General features: G+C 45.2%; 1 protein-coding gene across 1 annotated transcript in view; it reads left to right on the plus strand.

Moving 5' to 3' along the window:
- The window catches only part of ALPK2 (alpha kinase 2), a 131,179-nt gene that overhangs the window by 86,168 nt on the left and 24,170 nt on the right, over positions 1–20,841 (plus strand). Inside the window, exons 6-9 of the mRNA XM_008065201.2 lie at positions 3,038–3,165; positions 3,265–3,300; positions 10,043–10,317; positions 10,973–11,061. Of these exons, the coding sequence (XP_008063392.1) occupies positions 3,038–3,165; positions 3,265–3,300; positions 10,043–10,317; positions 10,973–11,061 (528 nt within the window). The remainder of the gene's footprint in view (positions 1–3,037; positions 3,166–3,264; positions 3,301–10,042; positions 10,318–10,972; positions 11,062–20,841) is intronic.

Genomic DNA, 20,841 nt, shown 5'->3' on the forward strand with positions numbered 1-20,841 from the left:
CGTCAAGGAAACCAAAAAGAAAGCAGTAACTTGTTCTAAGCGTCTGTGTAGCAGCGACACATCTTGGTGCCATGGAGGGCACAAGGTGGCACCCTCCAGGGCTATTTGGCCTTCTTGGTGACCAGGACCCACTCTCCACTCTGGGGAGAGAGAGCCTTCTGAGTTCCCAGGCTTTTGAGAGGGCAGTCGTCTGCAGGGAGTGGCTCTACCGAAAGTTGAGCAAGGTCGTAGAGCGCAGGTCACACCGTTCCTGCTGGAAACCACGGAGAGACGATCTGGCTGCTGTGGACGGCAGACTGTCATTGCATGGCCACGGAGGGATGACCTGAGGGCCTCTTAGTCCAGCCTGGACGGTGTGTGGTGGGTGCTGCCACCATTTCCTGACTCCTTAAGGCTCGTGATGGATGATAGGGTCTCTCAGAGAAGTGCCTGCATTAGGTACACTCTCCCTGTACCAAGTTCTTTCTTGGCAGTGCTCTTCTGGCCACGCTGGACACATGCATTTATTTCCATAGCTAATTGCCACCACTGTTCAGCTTTGTTTGCGCTTCCACCCTTTCTTCACCCAGGGGAGAAAGATTTGTCCCTTACAGGGTAACAGGATGTGAAACTGAGCTTTTCTCTCTTGGTGTCAAAAGCTGCAAGATCACTTCACTTTCCAGAGTTATACTGTTATTTTTTTTTTTTTGTCCATCTCCTCCCAGACCAGAAGACCCTTCAGGACAAAGACTGTGCCTTTTTTTTTTGGTCATTAAATTCCCCGGCACTAAGCACACAGCATATACTCAACATATGTTGGTGAATGAAACTCTTTGGGACTTAACATGGGAGTTGTCTTTCACGGAGAAAGCCCACAAATACGACTGCTTCCCACACTAAGAGCTCATGACCACTCTCCAGACAAAGCTTTTTGCTACAACTTTCCATGCTTGGTGTCAGCTACTCCTCATGACACATTTAAGAGGAGATCTGGCATGTTCTGATTTCACAGAGGAGGAAGCTGAGAGCGAGTGTCTGAGTAACACAACCTGAGGTCAGCCTCAGGATTGGAACCCGGGTCTTTCTGATTCCTATGTGTCCCTTCCAGAAGAAACCCTTGAGTGGGGAGAATGGGCCAAGATAGTAAAAGGTCTTCATGGTTCTGGGCCAAGTATCAGAGAATTTCTAGCCTGGAAGGAAGATGTTCATGGGACAGTTCTTCTAGGTCAGCCCCAGCCTTTCAGGTGGGTCTTGACTGCCGCCTTCAATGATAGAGAGGCTTAGTCACAGAGCCCTGGAGAAGGACACCCCAACCCTTCTATGACTGTGTTTTACTGCCCCCCGCAAGGAAATCTCCCTCTTAGAACTGAACTTGTTCATGTCCAGCTTTAACCATTCATTCAGGGTATGTTCAGAGGCCCCATCAATATGGAGAAAGTGTTATGATTTAGTAACCTTCCTTTAAGTCACTTGAACATTCCTGTAGAGACCCTGTACACCGGAGACTTGAAATCTATTGAAAAACCAACCAATAATGAACACTTTTTAAAAAATGTGCAGCTGAGACAAACTCAAGATAAGTGGATGTCTGTTGTTAAACTATAAAGTGAACCAGAACATACACTGAACAGGCGAGCACGCATATACACAATCTTGGTGAGCGTTTGAACAAAACTCATTTTAATGAACAAAACTAAAACAGTATTTGAATATCATTTTGGGATGCAAAATAAGTTTTTTGTTTAAGACTTTGGAATAGAGATTGTAGCTCTGACTATAATTCAAATGATCCCAGACCTGAGAGCAGGAGTCATAATGTGCTTGGGGAGACAGCTGAATGAGGCCAGAATCATTTGCTGAAATCTCTCTATGCCTCAGTTGCTTATCTGTGAGCTGGGAATAGTAATCTTTCTTCTCTCATTAGATTGTTCTGGGAACAGCATGAAATAGACTTTTAAGTGATTCAGCACAATGTCTGGTACATAACAAGTGCTCAATACACATTTTATCTATCTATCTGTCTATCTATCTATCTATCTATCTATCTAGCTATCATCTAGCTAGCTATCATCTATCATCTATCTCTATCTATCTATTATCTATCTATCATTGTCACCACCACCAGCTTTTGTTATCCTAGCACAGTGCCTAGAACTTTTTTTTTAATACAGGAATTATTGAGAGGACAGAAAAGCTCCCACAGTGGGAAGGGACCCGAGGGGGTTGCCCGCCCGGAACTTAATCGTATTGGGGTAGGTGAATGGATAGGTGGATGGATTCACGGGGGGACCACAGTACACTACTTAAAAGAGCCCTGCCACGAATCCTTATATAGCATAGGCAAATCATGCCTTTCTCTTGTCCCTTATTTTCAGTGTACAGGTTTGGGTTTGGGGTTATCAGATTTCCTTCCAGCACAGGACACCTGGATTAGTAATATAATCGAGGTGAATTCTGAGCAAAAATGTTAACAGCTTCCAGAATTCGCAATTCCAGTTACTTGCTTTATTCAGGGCCGTTGAACCTCCCAAATGTTTCTGTGTGTTCATATCGCATATCAGAGTGAGGGTGTTAGCCAAAGTGTCATGATCCTCCCCTATGGATAAACAAAAAGCAGCTGATCATGATCTTGACCTTTAGCTTGCTCATTGGCTGAAAACACGAGGGCAGGGAAACCTTAGCTTCTCCCTCCTTAAGGATATTAGGAAAAAAATGCGGCTGGTTCGGTGGCTTAGCCTGTCATCCCAGCACTTTGGGAGGCTGAGGAGAGTGGATTGCCTGGGGCCACAGGTTTGAGACCAGTCCAGGCAACTTGATGAGACCTCGTCTCTACAATACATAAAAAAATTGGCCGGGTGTGGTAGCACGTGCCTGTAGTTCTGGCTACTTGGAAGGCTGAGGCAGAAGGATCGCCTGAGCCCAGCAGGTCGGCGCTGGGGTGGCCGCGAGTGTACCACTGCCCTCCAGTCTGGGCAACGGAGTGAGCTCCAACTTAAAAAAAAAAAAAATGCAACTTCAGAACGATGAAGTGTGTAAATGTTTGTGTTCCCCCTTACAGTGCAGGGGACAACTCCACTGTCTCTTTCGCCATCGTTCAAGCTAGCCAGAAGGACCAGGGCCTATATTTTTGCTGTATCAAGAACAGTTATGGAAAAGTGTCTGCTGAATTTAACCTCACGGCTGAAGGTAACCCCTAGCTTCTCAGTTTCAAGTGAAAGCCACCAACCTCTCCCAGTTCAGAATGGGTATTGAGACTGAAGCTCTCTCTTCTGTGTTTTCTTCTAGTTCTCAAACAGCTCTCCAGTCACCAGGAAGCCAAAGGTAAGCCAACAGGGGTTGGTCTGCAGTGGAAATGGACTCAACACAAAAAGTGTGGGCTAGCTCCTGTAGGAAAGGGTACAAGCATCATGTCCAGGTGTTCCTCCAACCTCTTAGAGACCTGCGGCGTGACTGGAGAATGAGTCACAATTCATGAGCCATTTCGGGGTGACCGCAAGGGCCATGCTTCCCATCATGATCGTGGTAGGCTACGAATACCCAGAAGGGAATCCCTTAGGAAGGAGGTTAGAGTGTAGCAGTGGAGGTATGGGGGAGCCTGTAGAGAAACTTGGACTTGACACTTTCTTTTAAGCATTGGTCTTGCACCCAGCCCTTCCGTGTGGGGTTGTTCAGCTTCTGGGACTTATGCAGCAGGTTGCATTTCTTCCATGTCCTCTTCTGCTCTTTGACTGAGCAGATTCCCGGAAGACAGCCAGGCGTCTGGGGAATAACGTTATTCATTTGCGTCTTAATGAAAGTGAAAGATGAGTTTCTTGTGTTCTTTTTGCACCTGGTATAGCCACAGCTGCTCCAGGGCTGCCGACTGAGTTTTCCACAGTTTGGTGGAATCCGTGCTTGTCATGTCTTCCCTTTTAGGGAGAATTACTTACACACTCGTGGTGTGCTGGGGTAGATATTTCACGACCTGCTGGGGGTTGGGAAGGCTGTGATTTGTAGAGTTTCCCCATTTCTGTGGTATAGATACTCTCCACGTGACCAAGCTTAAACAACCAATGTGACATCACGCTTCATGGAACTGGCAGGAGAAGCCCATCATCAACTCTCAGGGGCTTCTCATACCTTGAAGGCCTACCTCACCCCCTGCAATCATGACTTTCAGCACAGGCTAGGACTCTGGGTCAATTTTAAGAGAGAGATGAGTCAAACTCTGGCAACTAAATTGAGTTAGTATCTTAGAGATGTACTGCACATGCTGATTTTTATTTTTATTTTTTGTTGAGTTGGAGTCTCACTCTGTCACCGAGACTGGAGTGCAGTGACTGCTCCTGGCCACTGCAGCCTTGACCTGCTGGGCTCCGGTGATCCTTCTGCCTCCACCTTCCAAGTAACTGAAACTACAGGCACGCGCTACCACGCCCGGCTAATTTTTTTCGATTTATTGTAGAGATGAGGTCTCGCCAAGTTGCCCAGGCGGGTCTCGAATCCGCAGGCTCAGGCAATCCACTCACCTCAGCCTCCCAAAGCGCGGGATTACAGGCTGAGCCACCGAGCCTGGCTACGTGCTGATTTTTAAAACAAACACGATACCTGAAATTTCTGCAAAAACAGGAAATTAGAGTGATCAAAATGCACTGACATCCAGTTCATTAAAAGCGAGAAACTGGGATCTTGGCTTAGAAATGAGTCTAGCAAATACTGTGATATTTATCCGAAATAATAAACTTACATAGAAGCTCTTCACAAACCCACTCACATGATAAATACCCATCTTTAGTGTGTAGTGTGCTTTTGTTACTTAAAATCCTCCCCTCATTTCTGCTCGCATCTCCCCAAAAGTCAAAATAGGCAAAAGATTCCTCTGGCTCAAAAAAGCAAATCGCTCTCAGAAAAGATTCTCTGTTTTGTCAGCAATGATTAGCAATCATATCTTGGACACTCAGTCTGACTTTATTCATGTGTTTGCATGAGCTCATTTCTCAAGGGTTTTGCAAGTTGGGAACGAGACCCCAGAGCGGACAAGCAACAGGTCACCAGGTGGAAATGGCGCTGTTCCTTTAGTCCTGTAACTCCTACCATAGAACTTGGTCTGAATCCAGATGAACTCACCTTCTCCCAGCTTCTGACCCTGCTGACGCTGGGGGGTCCCAGTTTCAATGACTGGCCTCTCCCTACCCTTGTGTCTTCAGATGAAGAAGCTGAAAATTACTTTTATTTTATTAAAAAAAAAATTTTTTTTTTGAGTTGGACTCTCATTCACTGCTGTGCAGTGGCACCCTCACAGCCATTCCAGTGTCAACCCGCTGGGCTCCGGTGATCCTTCCACCTCAGCCTTCCAAGTAGCCAGAACTACAGGCGCGCGCTACCACGCCTGTCTAATTTTTTGATTTATTGTAGAGATGAGGTCTCACCAAGTTGCCCAGGCTGGTCTCAAACCCCTGGGCTTAGGCAATCCACTCTCCTCAGCCTCCCAAAGGGCTGGGATGACAGGCTTGAGCCACCGCGCCCGGCCAAAAATTACTTCGAATCACTTTTTTTAATTTAAAGAAACCTCCCGCTAAATCTTTTATTAATTTAATTCTCTATGGGAGGAACAAATAACATTTTGCAAGTTGGTCTCTAATTAAAAAATGAATAAAACAAAGCTCCCAGGAAAGCCAGAAATGAATGATGAACCCAATGAAACACAAACTCGCCCAACTGAATGATGTTACTACATTTTAGAAACATATTCGTGGATTTTTCTCCACCTCAGAGCAGTCTTTGCCACCAGTGACTGGAGGTATCCACAGAGTTTCTCTGTGTGTTTAGAGTTGTTTGGTTTTCACAACTTACAGGTGTAGAAAAGAATCTTAGTGTGGTGTCTTGATCTACCAACACTCATGTGCACAGGTCTGTTTGATTCCAATGAGGTTTTCCTGGTTCCTTCCCATGTACTCTCTCTCAGGTACTTCCGACAGCTTGGAGTGTGAGTCCTTGCAATGGTTGGCTCTACAAAGCTTCAGCGAAACTGTCACCTTCTTCACAACTCAAGACTTGCACTGCCACACTCCTGTCTTTCCTGAGCCTCCCCCCAGTTCCTTGGGGTTCCTATTACCAGAGTCACTCTGACCAGGAAGAAATTCGTCTAAAGGATGAATTCTTACTGCCGTCTCTCACTTTGAAAGAGGCCCGAGCTCTAACCAAGTTGACTCGCTCCCTTCAAGCATTGCTAGGGAAGACATTTTATGGACAGAAGATCCTCTCAGATTTCTGCAGGGTTACAGGGTGTGACCGCTTCCTCTGTGAGGAGGCCCCGTGTGAGTTTCAGCTTAGAAAGTTTCATCTAAAACTTTAGCTCTTATGCCGGGCTCGGTGGCTCAGTCTGTCATCCCGCGCCTTTGGGAGGCTGAGGTGAGTGGATGGCCTGAGCCCGCGGGTTCGAGACCCGCCTGGGCAGCGAGACCTCATCTCTCCAATAAATCAAAAAATCAGCCGGGCGTGGTAGCGCATGCCTGTGATTCCGGCTACTCGGAAGGCTGAGGCGGAAGGATCGCCGGAGCCCAGCAGGTCGAGGCTGCGGTGGCCGGGAGCGGCCACTGCACTCCAGTCTGGGCGACAGTGTGAGACTCCAACTAAAAAAAAAAAAACACACAAAAAAACCCTTTAGCTCTTTTCCCCAAAACTCTTGAGAGAAAAAAATAGTCCTAAGATATATAATTTTTTTTCTTATGGTTTTATCTTTGCTAAGTAAGCCTTTTTGCTAGAAACTATAGTCAGGATTGTTAATTATACCACATAGAGCACTGACCCCCCGAAATGTTCCTTCCCATTTCTAAGCATATAGTCTGGACCTACTTTTGTCTTTGGTTAATTAAACTTGATACATTTTAAAACATAAAACACACAAAAGGTTTATTTTAATAATTACATTTTAGAAATTTTGGAATTTTGAAGGATAACAGAATGTGGTAAATATGTCACATATTTATCGGGTTCTGGTGTATGCATATAGAACCTTTAAGTGTTATTAAAGCCCAAATTGTTCAAATAAATCATATAATTAGAACTGAGAAGATTTGGGTTATATAAAAATCATTCCCTCTCTATTTTCTTATCTAATTTTAAAATTAAGTGGTCAAAATAAAGCTGCACTTTTCTCCAAGCATTTTTTCTTCTGGTTCTATTACTTAGAATGGAGTCCGTGATACAACTATTGCCTAAAAATTTGTCTGAGAAAATGTCCCATTTTTCTGTTTTTGTATACTCTGCCTCAATTCTTTCCAGAAACCCAAGACAGATTACTCAGTAGTAATTGTAGGAAAATAAAAATGATTTTTAAAAATTCTCGTAAGTTCTTAGTTGAAATCGATCCCTGTAACAATAGAAGAGTAACAAGAGAAAAACAAACAGAAGTTTATTAACACGTATATTTCATATGTCCATGGGTGACACCCAAGGATTGAGTAGATAGCTTTGATTTCCAGCTTATTTACTGTCTTCAACAAAGAATAGTACATTTTTAGAGAAGGGAGAAGACAGAGGGAAGAACTTTGAGTATTTAGGGAAGCAAATTGTGGGAAGACAAATAACTGGCGGATAAAAAGGCAGTTGGTGAATTTTGTTAACGTAGTTTCCTCTGAAGCGATCCCCAAGCCCGTAACGGTCTAGTTGTCTTCAGTGGTTGACCTTTGCCCTCCTTGGTAAAAGGGTAGGTAGAATGCCTGCTGTCTTTATAAATGCATGTCCCGATTTTGACAAGTAGTGGAGGGCAGAGAGCTTTTCCATCTCTGCTTCTTCTTCTTTTTTTTTTTTTTGAGTTGGAGTCTCACTCCGCTGCCCAGGCTGCAGTGCAGTGGCAGGCTCACGGCCACCGCGGCCTCAACCTGCTGGGCTCAGGTGATCCTTCCACTTCAGCCTTCCAAGTAGCTGGAACTACGGGCATGCACCACCAAGCCCGGCTAATTTTTTGATTTATTGTAGAGACGAAGTCTTGCCAAGTTGCCTGGGCTCTTCTTGAACCTGTGGACTCAGGCAGTCCCCTCTCCTCGGCCTCCCAAAGTGCTGGGGTTACAGGCTTGAGCCACCGCACCTGGCCGGTTCTGTTTCTTCTTAACTGCCTTTCGATCAACAATCCCTTGTTGCCAAAGAGGCAGATTTGGGGGTAGCATATTGTGGCTCTCACTACCTTCTGTTAACCTTTCTGAAAACATCTGGAACGTCCTTCTGAACACTCTTTTTTCCGGCAGCTTCTAGCTCTTCAACCAGTTTTTCTGCTTGAAACCCCCATCCCATTCCCTTTTTTTTTCTTTCTGGCAACAACTAGGCCTAGACCTTAATCAGTTACCCTTTCAGATGGTTTCAATGTCCTTATCAGTCACAGACTAACATCAATCATAGACTGCTCTTAAGTCACATGATTTGAAAATATTTTGAAGAGAAAAATATTTCTCTAAATGTTCTGTGTAAAAACATGAAGTAGAATTTTAATGACACATGATTCCTTTCTTCCTCTAAGCATTCAAAAAGTTGTCAATTTTCATCAGCTTTAAGGACTGGAAGGCATTTAAAAAAATCTGAACAGTCTGATTTCCTTGAAAGCCATTTTCTTTTCTTCTCTCAGTGAATCGAGAAGTCTGATTCAATCATCTCTAGTTTAAAATGGAACAACCTGATTGAATTCAGTCATAAACAAGTATAGAATCAGCTCTGAAAAAAAGAAAAACAGCTGCTAGAAAACTCAGAAAATAATTCCACTTTTTTTTACAAATAAGTTTAAAATAATTCTACTTTTAAACAATTTCCCTTCAAAGGCAATTTTTAAAAATTATTATTCAGAGTCTCACTGTCACCCAGGCTGGAGTGCAGTGGCACAGTCACGGCCACCACAGCCTTAACCACTTGAGCTCAGGTGATCCTTCTCCCTCAACCCTCCAAGTAGCTGGAACTACAGGTATGCACCACCACACCTGGATAATTTTTTTGATTTATCATAGAGATGAGGTCTTGCCAAGTTGCCCAGGATGGTCTCAAACCCCTGGGCTCAGGCATTCCTCTCGCCTCTGCCTCCCAAAGTGCTGGGATTACAGGTATGAGCCACCACACACAACCAAAGGCAATTCTTTTGATTTTTTTTGTGGTTTTGTTTATTGCCTATCAATATCTATCACGTGCTTTCTCCATGGAGGCGGTATTACCCCCAAGGGGGCTAAAATTGGTTCTTGGAAAGCAAAAAAATCTTACTAACTTTGTGTTATCAAACACAGATATACATATGGTAGGTAGGTACATAAACAGTTATTTCACATATCTGTGGCATTAACATTTCATGGGGGGCAATTAGAAAAAGATTGCCAGCCGGGCTTGGTGGCTCAGCCTGTAATCCCGTGCTTTGGGAGGCTGAGGTGAGTGAATTGCCTGAGCCTGCGGGTTCAAGACCCACCTGGGCAACTTGGTGAGATCTCATCTCTACAATAAATCAAAAATTAGCCGAGTGTGGTAGCGTGCACCTGTAGTTCCGGCTACTGGGAAGGCTGAGGCGGAAGGATCGCCGGAGCCCAGCAGGTCGAGGCTGCGGTGGCCGGGAGCGGCCACTGCACTCCAGTCTGGGTAACAGAGTGAGACTCCAACTCAAAAAAAAGAAAAAGATTGCCTAAAAAGGCTTTAGAGGAGAGGGGGTTGACACAAAACTATCAGAGCATATCAAATGTCCCTTCCCCTCCTCTACACTTTCCCCATCTTTTCAACTTGCCTTTTTTAGCCTGCATTGTTCTTCCTATAGTTTTCCGAAATGTCTAGAATTCCTTCCCAGGTCTCTCCAGTTTTGCTCCAAACAATCTCCCCTCACAGCTGATCCACTGGGACCCCCCACTGATCTTCCCACATCCTCATTCAGTGACCTGTCTTCTCCTTCCCACCCCACCTATGTCTTCTTTTGGCCACGCCTCTGTTGGGGATTAAGCTTCTCCTTCTTGGCTCTGCACGTCAGCCCTGTCGTTGTCCTTATGTGGGAACTTTCCCCATGCAGGGTTAGCCAAGGAGCAGAACCAGGGGAAGTCTTTCCAACCAAAGCCGTGCTGTGTTTTAGGATGTGAAGAAATCGAATTCAGTCAGCTCATCTTCAGAGAAGACTTCCTCCACGACAGCTACTTTGGGGACCACCTGCGTGGTCAGATCGCCACAGAGGAGCTGCACTTTGGAGAAGGAGTCCACCGCAAAGCCTTCCGCAGTAAAGTGATGCAGGGCCTCACGCCTGTCTTCAAGCCCGGCCACGCCTGCGTGCTCAAGGTGCACAATGCCGTTGCCTACGGGACCAGAAACAATGATGAGCTCGTCCAAAGGAACTACAAACTTGCTACCCAGGTGGGTCCATCAGCCCCAAAGTTGTCACTTCTGGAGTGAGAGGGACCCATGATAACTTGAGATGAAAATCGGACTCAGAATTGATGGGAGTGTCTCCAAAAGAGTTAGGGTGTGGTTATAAGGGATTCCCTGGGTTAAGGCCAATTGCTGGGGATCACTTCTCACTCCTCAGGAGTAATTTCGTGGTCTCGAGTCAGCTAGTTGGGACTCAGTCAATGCCTGGAGACACCTCACCAGTTCTACCCTGGGATATGCTCATTTCTATTCCTAGGAAGCGCTGTGAGATCCCTGGGGGTTTGAATCTACTTGGACATAGGATGGCGTGAAAAGTGGGGGTTCCAACCTACACTGGATGCCAGGATTCCCAAGGACAGATAGAACAAGCAGTAATTTCTGGCGTGTTTTATTTTGGTTTGTTTTATGGAGGGGGACAGGGTCAGCATTTGTCTTGTTTCCTGCCTTCCTGAGTTTGGGTTAATGTCAGTCTACAAACTATGAAGAGTGACTCAAGTCCCTCATTCAGTTCTTACCTCTCTGTGTTACCAAGACACAGAACTCTTGAGATCAGAGGTGGCGGAGAGAGCATTAGTCTTACTGGGCAACATTCTGACTTTCTTCTAATCAGTTGGATTTTCTACATCTTTGGGTGATATAGGAATGCTATGTTCAAAATACTGCCAGATATTACGCCAAGATCTACGCTGCAGAAGCACAGCCTCTGGAGGGCTTTGGAGAGGTGCCTGAGTAAGTAGATTTCCCTTGTCTAGCATCACATCTGGGTTTGCTGGGGACTTGGAAGGTCTAGGGGATGACAAGGTAAGAAGGACCAGGAGGACAAGAGTTGCAGTTGGTCTCTCAGTCTATAAGCTCCATGAGGACTCATGTGACTGCTATCCTGTTCATTGCTGGGTCTTCAGAAGGTTACAGAGAGACACTTGATAAATACTCTTTAATGTATGTATAGATGGATGAATGAGTCTATGGATTAATTCATCAATAAGTGATTCTACCACGTTAAATTTTAAAAAGGGGCATCTACCCTCATGGATACTACACTATCTAAACAATAAGCAAATATAAGAGAACAAGAGAATATCACAATAGAATTAATTGGTCCTTTGATGAAAATAAGGTATGGCTGTGTGTCAGGGAAGAGTGGATTGGGTGATCAAGAACATAGTATATACAAGCAAATTTTGGGGAGTCCAGAGCTTGTGTAAGTGGACAGAGAAAGGGCCTTGGCAGTACAAGTTGGAAGTTTCAGACAGAGCAGTCATTTAACTACCAGTGAAAACCAGGAGAGGAAAGGAGCCTCTGTTAACTCCAAAGTGGGGAAAAATACCTTCCCTTAGGTGTTTTATTGGGTAGATCATGTATAAAGTCTAATACTTTCTGTTCTTTGTCAAGACATGCTTAACATACTTGCTTAGTACACAAGTATTTCTCAACAGCTTTAAGAAAAATTAATGTAATGTAAACAAAAAAAACAGCAGTTTTTTTGTTAAATACACCGGGACAACCATCTGGCCTAAGTTCAGATTTTGTGTTATAAGAACTCGCCCTGTTCCCTTCATGTCAAGTGCGCCTCTCTCCAGCCTCTGTCCTCTTAAGTTCTTCCTCAAGGAAGAAAATATTTAACCCACTAATTAATCCTACTACACACAGAACCACAGTGTCCCATGGTAGGGACAGCCTCAAGCTTTGTGTGGCTTGACTCTAACACACCCCTTACCCAATTTGGGGCCCTGCCTAGGGAAAAGAGCACAAAATTATAAACCTAAGAACTTGGAAAGGACGCACGCAAGAGAGAGATGCAGGGACTGATTAATCAACATTATCGGCATCACAGTCAATAGGCCACTGCCTGGAAGAAGAATCAGTACTTTTTTTTTGGTTGTTCTGTCTAAAATATCTTTCTCCCATTCTGGGCAACATAGTGAGACCTTGTCTCTACAAGAAATTAAAAAAATTAGCTAGGTGTGGTGGCACACACCTGTAGACCCAGTTACTCGGGAAGCTGAGATAGACAGATCGACAGAGTCCAGGAGGTCAAGGCTGCAGTGAGCTGTGATTGTGCCACTGCACTCCAGCCTGGGCAACAGAGTGAGACCCTGGCTTAATGAATGAATGAATGAGTGAATAATGTTTTTAAAAAAGGCCCCTTTCTCTTCCTTACAGTGGGAGAATTTGTGACCACGTGGATGATAGTATACAGAGAGTAAGGGTCCTCAGAGGGGAATCTGGACCAGACCCCGTGTTTATGGAACCTAAATCAGAGGATTCTATAGCCAGAAAACACACACACACACACACACACACACACACACACACACACACACACACACACACACACAGCTTACTTACCCTCTACATTCCCAGCTGTCTCTGCCCGACGTCTAGTGGTCCTAAGAGTTTTTCCTGCAGCCCCCTGGACCAACCCCTGGGACCACCCCCATGTATATTTCCAGGCAATGAAGTAGGCCTGGAGAAGTTCCTTTCTCTGGAGCATGTGGGGTCTTGGAAGGAAAACACTCTGCACTTGAATTCTGTTTTTGAATTCATGAATATCAATGGAGTCACATGGCCTATGCAAATGATGTCCCACTGGGCAGAGGCCAGGCCTAGTTATGAACCCGAAAAACGCCCAGCCCTTTGTTTCTGCTTTTCCCCCCAGCGCTGCAAAATTAATAATAAGCTAGGTAAACTCTGAACTCTTTTGCCGGCAGAAGGGTCAGTGGCCAGAAGGGTTCCTCAGGAGAAAACCGGGATGCCCTAAATCCTGCAAAAAGCACAAAAGAGGAAGGCTTGGCAGCCAGGCCTGTGTCGGGTGCGGGGAAGGGCCCACTGCCCTAATGTGCCCTCTCCCATCTGGCAGATGGTTGGAACTTTTTTAATGAGACACGCAGAGCTTCCATCTGAAAATCTGAAAGGATGCCTCAGATGCCTCTGGCACGACTGTTATGAGGGAACGTGGGCATTAGAGGGACTGACCGCTCTGTGTCTGGGGATGGAGTTCCAGGACACTGCTCTGGGTCAGATTCTGCTTATGAGCAAGCCGCTGTATTCTCACCCGGGAAGTGAGGAGGGTGCTCACACTCTATCAAGGAAATGCTCGCACATGGCAAAGAGGCTACATATGTCAGGGCTTAGTCCCAGGTAGCTGGCCTGCAAGTGCAATTTCTTTGAAGCATGACATTTCACGTCTTTTGAGCTCATTTGAACTTTGCATCCTTCTTCCCTCTGTGTCTGTGTTTGCTTTAATAGAAAATAACATTTTCTAACCACTTTTGACTCGAGTAGACACCTGTGTGGAGCCTTCGCTCCCCTCTCAGGATACGCACGGCCAGGGTGGTGGCAAAAGCACGTGGGGAACGAGGCCGGTGCCCCAGTTGGTGTGTGAGTGGCAGATGCCAGCAGGCGTGGCCCCGCCCACACGTCCCCTCCCATTGTAAGAGACAGGCCACTGTCTCTTACAGCAGTGCTCATTCCACGGGAACAGGTGATATAGTGACTGTAGTCTCCACTGACAGAGAAATGCCAGGAGCTCTGGTACCATTTTGAAGGTAGAAGAAGGTCACGTGGACAGCGGGGAACTCACCCAGCTCTGCCACCCCCACGACTTTCCCTATGTTTGAGTCTGCCACCAAGTTGCAAAGGATTTTCCTCAGCGCGTGCCTTTAAGGAGCCTGATGCGAGACCCATGCCCCTTCCATGGCATTTTTCATTGCAAGTCCCTTCGTGGACTTTACTCACCTCGCCATGGGGCAGCTGGTTTGGATGCTGTGACAGCTGCAACGGACTCTGCAGTGGTCACTCCATCACCATTTCTCTGTCTGGCCCCTGTGATGCTCCAAAAAGTCTACTTTTGGTCTTTTAAACATAATGCCATTTAGGGGCCTACATTAGGGACTTAAAATTTTGTCGGTTTACTCGTTTAACAAGCATTTTGTTTTAAAAACAAGTAATGAACCTTAGAAGTCAGTATACCATTTTTTCCTCTTGACTCCATGGGCTGCTATCATTTCTACCTTAAGCCCTTGAAAATGAGATCGACAAGATCAAAGGTAAACTGGGTGATCCTTCTTTGGCTGTTTACAAGTTTGTAAGACCAGCTTCTCCATCATTGATCCCCACCCCCAGGGGACATTTCGATTGTGGAGACACTTTTGGTGGTCATGACTGGGGAAGGACTACTGCCAACTAGCAAGTAGAAGCCAGTGACTCCTCTAAACATGCTACACTGCCCAGGACAGTCCCACACGGAGCACTGTCTGCCCCAGATGCCAATAGTGTCGGGACTGAGAACCATATACAAATATTACATAGTGTATACATAGTCATTCAATCATTGTTCTGCCAGACACTTATTTTGAACCAAGAGCGCTTACTATGTGCTAGGCATTGGTTCTATTCTAGGTGATGGACGTCTCAAGACAAAAAAAGACAAAGAAAATCCAACAGGTTCTTGCCTCTCATGTCTGTAGGGGTGCAAGACACTAGGGCAAGATATTGAAAAATAATGCAATGAGCCAAGTACAGTGGGAAGCCGAGGTGAGAGGATTGCCTGAGTCCACGGGTTCAAGACCAGCCTGGGCAACTTGGTGAGACCTCATCTCCATAATAAATCAAGAAAAATTAGCTGGGCCTGATGGCACGTGCTGTAGTCCCATCTACTTGGAAGGCTGAGGTGGAAGTATCTCCAGAGCCCAGTAGGTCAAAGTTGTGGTGACCGTCACTCCAGCCTGGGTGACAGAGTGAGACTCCAATTAAAAAAAACAAAAAGCGAACAAACAAAAAAACCCAATGCAATGGAATTAAGTCCATAGATTTATAGGGACACAGAAGAGGCGGAGGGCCAGGAAAGGCTTCAAAGAGGAGGGTGTTGAAGAATGAGTAGGAGTTTGCCAGATGGAGAACAATGGGTCAAAGGCACAGAGCCACGAAAGAAAATTCTCAAGGAACTGGAAAGTGTTTGATGTGTCAATATGCTGGGTGGCGGGAGGAACATTGGGGCAGGAAAAATAGTCCAGAGACAGCCCAGGCCCCAGGATATAAAAAACTTTATTTCTTCATTTTTTATTATAGATGTAGGCTAGGAGTCAGGATTAGTTACAGTGGAGTTTGGACCTCCAACTGGCCCTCACTTCCCCTGGTATAGGACCAGGTACCCTTTGTGATGCTGTATGCTTCTTCTCCTTTCTTCCCTCCCTTGGCAGGGCCCAGCGATGCTAATTCCTCCCTTGTGCTAATGTAATTAATGTTTGGGTCCCACTTATGAGTGAAAACATTCAGTATTCAGTTCTTTGTTTCTGTGATGGATCACTAAGTACGATGGTCTCCAACTCCATCCAGTTTGTTGTGAATCCATGATTTTGTTTTTCTTCATGGCTGTGTCATACTCCATCGTGTGTACGTACCACATTTTCTTTTTCCAGTCCACTTTTGATGGGCGGTATAGTTGGTTCCATGTTTTTTGCTCTGGTGAATATGTGGTAATAAATGTGTGCGCAAGTGTCTTTTTGTAGAACAATTTATGTTCCTCCGGGTATATTCCCAGGAAAGGGACTACTGGATCGTATGGAAGGTCAGTTTTTAGGTCTTTTAAGAAGGGCCACAGCGCTTTTTCCATAGAGGTTGGACTAGTGTGTATTCCCACCAACAAGAAGTGTATTCCCACCAACAAGGGAACAAGAAGTGTTCCCTCTTCTCCACACTCTCACCAGCATCTGTTTTTTTTTATTTATTGGTGAAGGCCATCCTTAAGAGTATTAAATGCTCAGCTAAAAAGTGCAGAGTTGATTCTTTTGACTGGGGGAGAGAATGTAATGCGGAAGCAGCATGGTGGGAGACCTAGGGCAGGGACAGACGCGGATTTTAGAGCTCTCTGCCCGGTAGCAATGGGTGTCCAAAGAGAGGGCCAAGAGGCTGAACACAGGGTGGCCATTTAAAAGTTGTAGCTATAGTCCTAGAAAGGAACAGAGTGACAGTGGAACTGGTCATGGGGAGGGGAGTTAGAAAAGAGGGGGCTTCTGTGGCACTCAGCGGGTGGACTACAGGACAGGACTTGAGGTAGGGAATAAAGAAGAAGAGACAGCTGAATATATGAGGTCCAACAACTAAGTTCATGAACCATCCTAGAAAAATATCTCATTGCTGAATATCACTATGGTCACCTTCAAAGTACTCACCTTGGGAAGCTATGCACAGACACCATCACCTACTCCACCCGTCAAAGCAATTTTGGAACTCTTTCTGGAATGGCCATCAGAGCTGTCATTGTTATTTGTTAAGGGCTGACAATTAAGTTTGTGAACTCGCCACCGTGCACTTATGTGGACAACACACTGTGCAAATAACTGTATTGGAACTACCCTCCTTATTCACCTAATCTGGCCACCAGTGACTTTTTTCTCTCCCCAAAGATAAAGAAAATATTGAAAGGATGACATTCAGGACATCACGAGTAATACGATGATGGCTCTGATGGTCATTCCAGAGAAAGCGTTCCAAAACTGCTGTGATGGGTGGTCTGGGCACTGGCGTCAGTGCATAGCTTCCTAAGGGGAGTACGTCAAAGGTGACCATAGTGATATTCAGCAATGAGGTACGTAGAACTTTTTTTTAGGATGGTTCATGAGCCTAATTGTCAGACCTCATAAATGCTGGGTTTGTAACGTGGGAGAATGGGCAGATGACACCCCTCCCAGACACTGCACAAAGGGAGGAGACTCACATAGGTGTGTGTGTGGCAAGGTGAATAGAAGTTTAGCATATGCTGAGTCCGAGGTGTGTGGTCTTGGTGGGGTCATGTGAGCCTGGAGCTTGAAGGAGAGAACGGGACCAGTGAGCTGGATTTGCTGGTCATGAGCACACGGATAGCTGCAGCTGAGGAAATGGTGCAGTCCCTCCTGGAGTAAAGGACCAATGTTAGGACCTCCAGGAAACTTGAATGATTAGGGATCAGGGGAGGTGCTCAAAGGTCGGTGGTGCTCAAAGGTAGGCAAGTGGAGCAATGGCCAGGAGGGGCACTGTCCCCAGGTCAAGGGCAGAGGATGATTCTGCAGAGGAAAAGGGCCAGTACTGTCAGATACTGCAGCAGGATCCCAGGAAGTAATCAGAGGCCATCGGAATAGGTGATGTAAGCAAGTAGGGGTTTGTAAACACAGAAGTAACAGGTCAAAGAAGGAACTGGAATTGAGTCATGAGTACATATGTGCGGGGGGCCAGCCCCTGCAGAGAGATTTAGGGGGGTCCCTGGGAGGTGTGGCGGCATTGGCGATTATTCTGGAGAAATAAAGAGAAAGAAAGAAAAGGGGGGAGAAAGAAAGAGACTGGACTCTGTCTAGTGCAGAAGCTGTTTAATGGGACAAACCATAATCCTTTTATCCCAAATTTTCACAGGTTAAATCACAAGACTTTCATGTGAACACAAAGCCAGGTGGATGAGGGTTGTCCCTCACCCACCAGGTGTTTCCTCAGGCATGAGGAAGGACAATCCCAATTAAATCATAAGACATTTACATGAACACAAAGCCAGGTGGATGAGGGGTGTCCCTCACCCACCAGGCCTCAAGCATGAGGAAGGACAATCCCAAAATTATCTCACTGTTCCTCATGCTTGGTTAATATTCCTCAAAAGCAATACTATAATTCTAACATCATAATATTCTAATAATCAATAACTTTTAAAACTTATGCATACACAACACCTAATGACTAACTTAAATCCTAATTCCTTTCTGTTTTACGCTAATTCTACCTGCACTATAGAAACTCTTAATTATAGCCCAAACCAGTTCCTAAAGAGTGTGGCCCAGTCAAAAGATCACACTGGGCCATTTCTAGGAACAATTGATTACAATCTTTTAACAAAATGGCTGTTCTAAAATCCTATATATCTATTTTAATTTCTATAAAAGTTTCTAATTCCTAATCCTAATATATAAAGCTGATCATCAGCAATAAAGCTTCTAAAAATAAAACCCAAATATAAACCGTAAATTGTATTAAAGCCAAAACCACAAATGTAGAAAATGGAAACAATGAAATTTCTAAAGTTAGCTGTATTCTTATTAAACCTTAAAATATCATGTTTGATCATGCTTGAACTAACATAATTCACTGACGTAGCATAACCTATTCTTCAATACTTTCTATGAATAAAATAAATTCAATTTCTATAATAAGTAGAAAAACTCTACATTAACTGTAGCTAAAACCAGTTTAAAAGAATGCAGCCCAGTCCAAAGTATGCACCAGGCCCTTAGGAATGTGGCCCAGCCCAAAGTTCGTGCTGGGCTATTTCTAGTAACTCTAGATAATCATCTATACCATCTAAAGTTGAAAGTAGCTCTCCATATGTATATACTAATTCTACAAATATACTTTAAAATCTTATAAAGAAGCTTGTACCATATTAAAGGTTCCCAAATGTGACCTGAGTTTGAACTGTGTTAAGTTTAAAGCCGAAACTGCAGTCTGTGAGAAACGGGAACAATGGACTCCTAAAGTAAGCCATGCCTGTCGTACTCTCAGAGCTTCATGCTTAGATCATCAAAGTTCCTTCTAATGAGGTGTGCTGAATAGCAAAAAAGGAGGAGGGAATGGACCAACATCTCCTAAACACATCCTAGTGGTCTCAGGGTCCACAGCCCACCTTGATCCCTAACATTCAGGTGGGTCTCCCTGGCCGGCTCCCAACACATATGGAGTCCACTCTTCTATAAGGTAAATAAAACAAGGGAGATAGAGAGATAACATCTGAGGGCAAAGTCCCATCAAAGAAAGGTGCAGGGGGTTCTTTTTAAGGATGAGAGGATGGAAACACATTTTTGCAGTCTTTGGGTCTGAGAGAAGAAATGAAGAGTTAAGAAGGTACTAACCAAGAGAAGACAAGGCTTGAGACCAGAATTCGGCTGGCTTTTTCTGTAAATAACCAGGCAGTAACTATTTTAGGTTTTGCAGTCTAAGAGGCAAAATTGAGTCCATTATATAGATACTTACATAATAAGAAAGGAAACCAGTATCTACAAATCTTTAATGATGAATTTCAAAATGTAATAAAAATAATTGAATATACTCTTTTGTTATGCAGATTTAATAATAAAAAGAATGGAGTTCTTTTTTTAAACAACATTTTGTTGCACGGGGGTTCAGAGTTAATGCTCTCTAAGATCAAATCAATTGCAGTATTAATCTAGAAAAGTCATTCTCAGCTTGTGGGCTGCACAAACAAAAACAGGCATCGGGTTGGATGTACGCAAGGGTTTGCAGACCCTGTTGTGTGTGTGGCTTCTCCCTTAGTGAGTAGTGGATGGGTGGATTGATGCAGGTCCTTCACAAGCTCTGATGCAGTTCACTCTTTGCCCGGGGACAGATGGGGTACCAGTTATGGCATCATAACCTGCTCTGTGCTGGAGTGAGTCACTGCATTTGAGGACTGGGAGGCCCCATCACTGGAGCAGAACTCAGAAGAGTCAGTGAGCTTCAGTCCAGTCAGGGTGAGGTAAAGAGAAGGCCAGGAGGTGGAACTCGAGTTGGCTTGTGTGTGACAGTGGGTGGAAGTGTGGGGGTGAGACTGAGTTGTGTTGGGGATGGAGTGGCTCCCTCTGGCCTCCCTTTCTGCTAGGTGATTTCCTACTTAGCCTTCACGACTCAACCCAAGCCACCTCACACCTGGAGAGCCCACTGCCTCTGCCCTACTAAGACAAGACCTTCTCCTAACATGCACCTCCCTCCAGAAGTCAGGGACTGTGTCTTATCCCCTTTCCTTTCCTGAGTCTTTGAGATGTTGGCACAAGCTATTCAGTAGATATTTCTGGAATGAACGGATTGTTTCTGTTTTCACAAGCTGACGGTCCCTGAGATGGGGCAGATGGAGGGGCCGGGGCAAATGAGCATTTCAGGATTTGCTCTGTTAAACTTGAAATGTCCGTTAGATCGGCTGGGGATGGTGAGCCGGTGGCTGGAAATGTGAGTCAGGAGTCTGGGGGAGAAAGCTGGACTGGAGGTAGAAATCAGAGGTTGTCAGCCTAGGAATGTGTTTAAAGCAAGGTGGTCACTAGGCGTGTGTACAGAGAGACAAGAACTGTCCTTGGGCTTGCTTGAAGCTAACGGCTGGGGAGATGAAGAACTGGCAAAGGAGATGGAGAGGAAACAGCCAGGGAAGCCAAGGAAATCCAAGTACTTGGGTTTCTGGAAGCCATGGGAAGGTGTTTCAAAAAGAACTGTGTCCAGAGCTGCTGAGAGCGAGTAGGGTGGGAGCTGAGAAGGGACCGTGAGATTTAGCAGCATGGTGGTCATGGTGCCTTGACAGAAGCTTTTTTAGAGTGAATGCCTCCCTGAGATGCTTGGGAGAGAATGAGAGGAAGGGATCAGAGCAAGTGAGTCTACACAGACTTGAGTTTTGCTGTCAACTGTGAGTCAATAGTTGGGGCGGTCTATGGGTGGACATGCTGTGGAGAGCTATTATGGCACATTGCTGTGCTCCTAGGAATGATTCTGCAGGGGGAACTGTTGATAAAG

The sequence above is a fragment of the Carlito syrichta genome, unplaced genomic scaffold, assembly GCF_000164805.1.
Source record: "Carlito syrichta isolate Samal-C Ts95f unplaced genomic scaffold, Tarsius_syrichta-2.0.1 Scaffold308187, whole genome shotgun sequence".
Classification (NCBI taxonomy): Eukaryota; Metazoa; Chordata; class Mammalia; order Primates; family Tarsiidae; genus Carlito; species Carlito syrichta.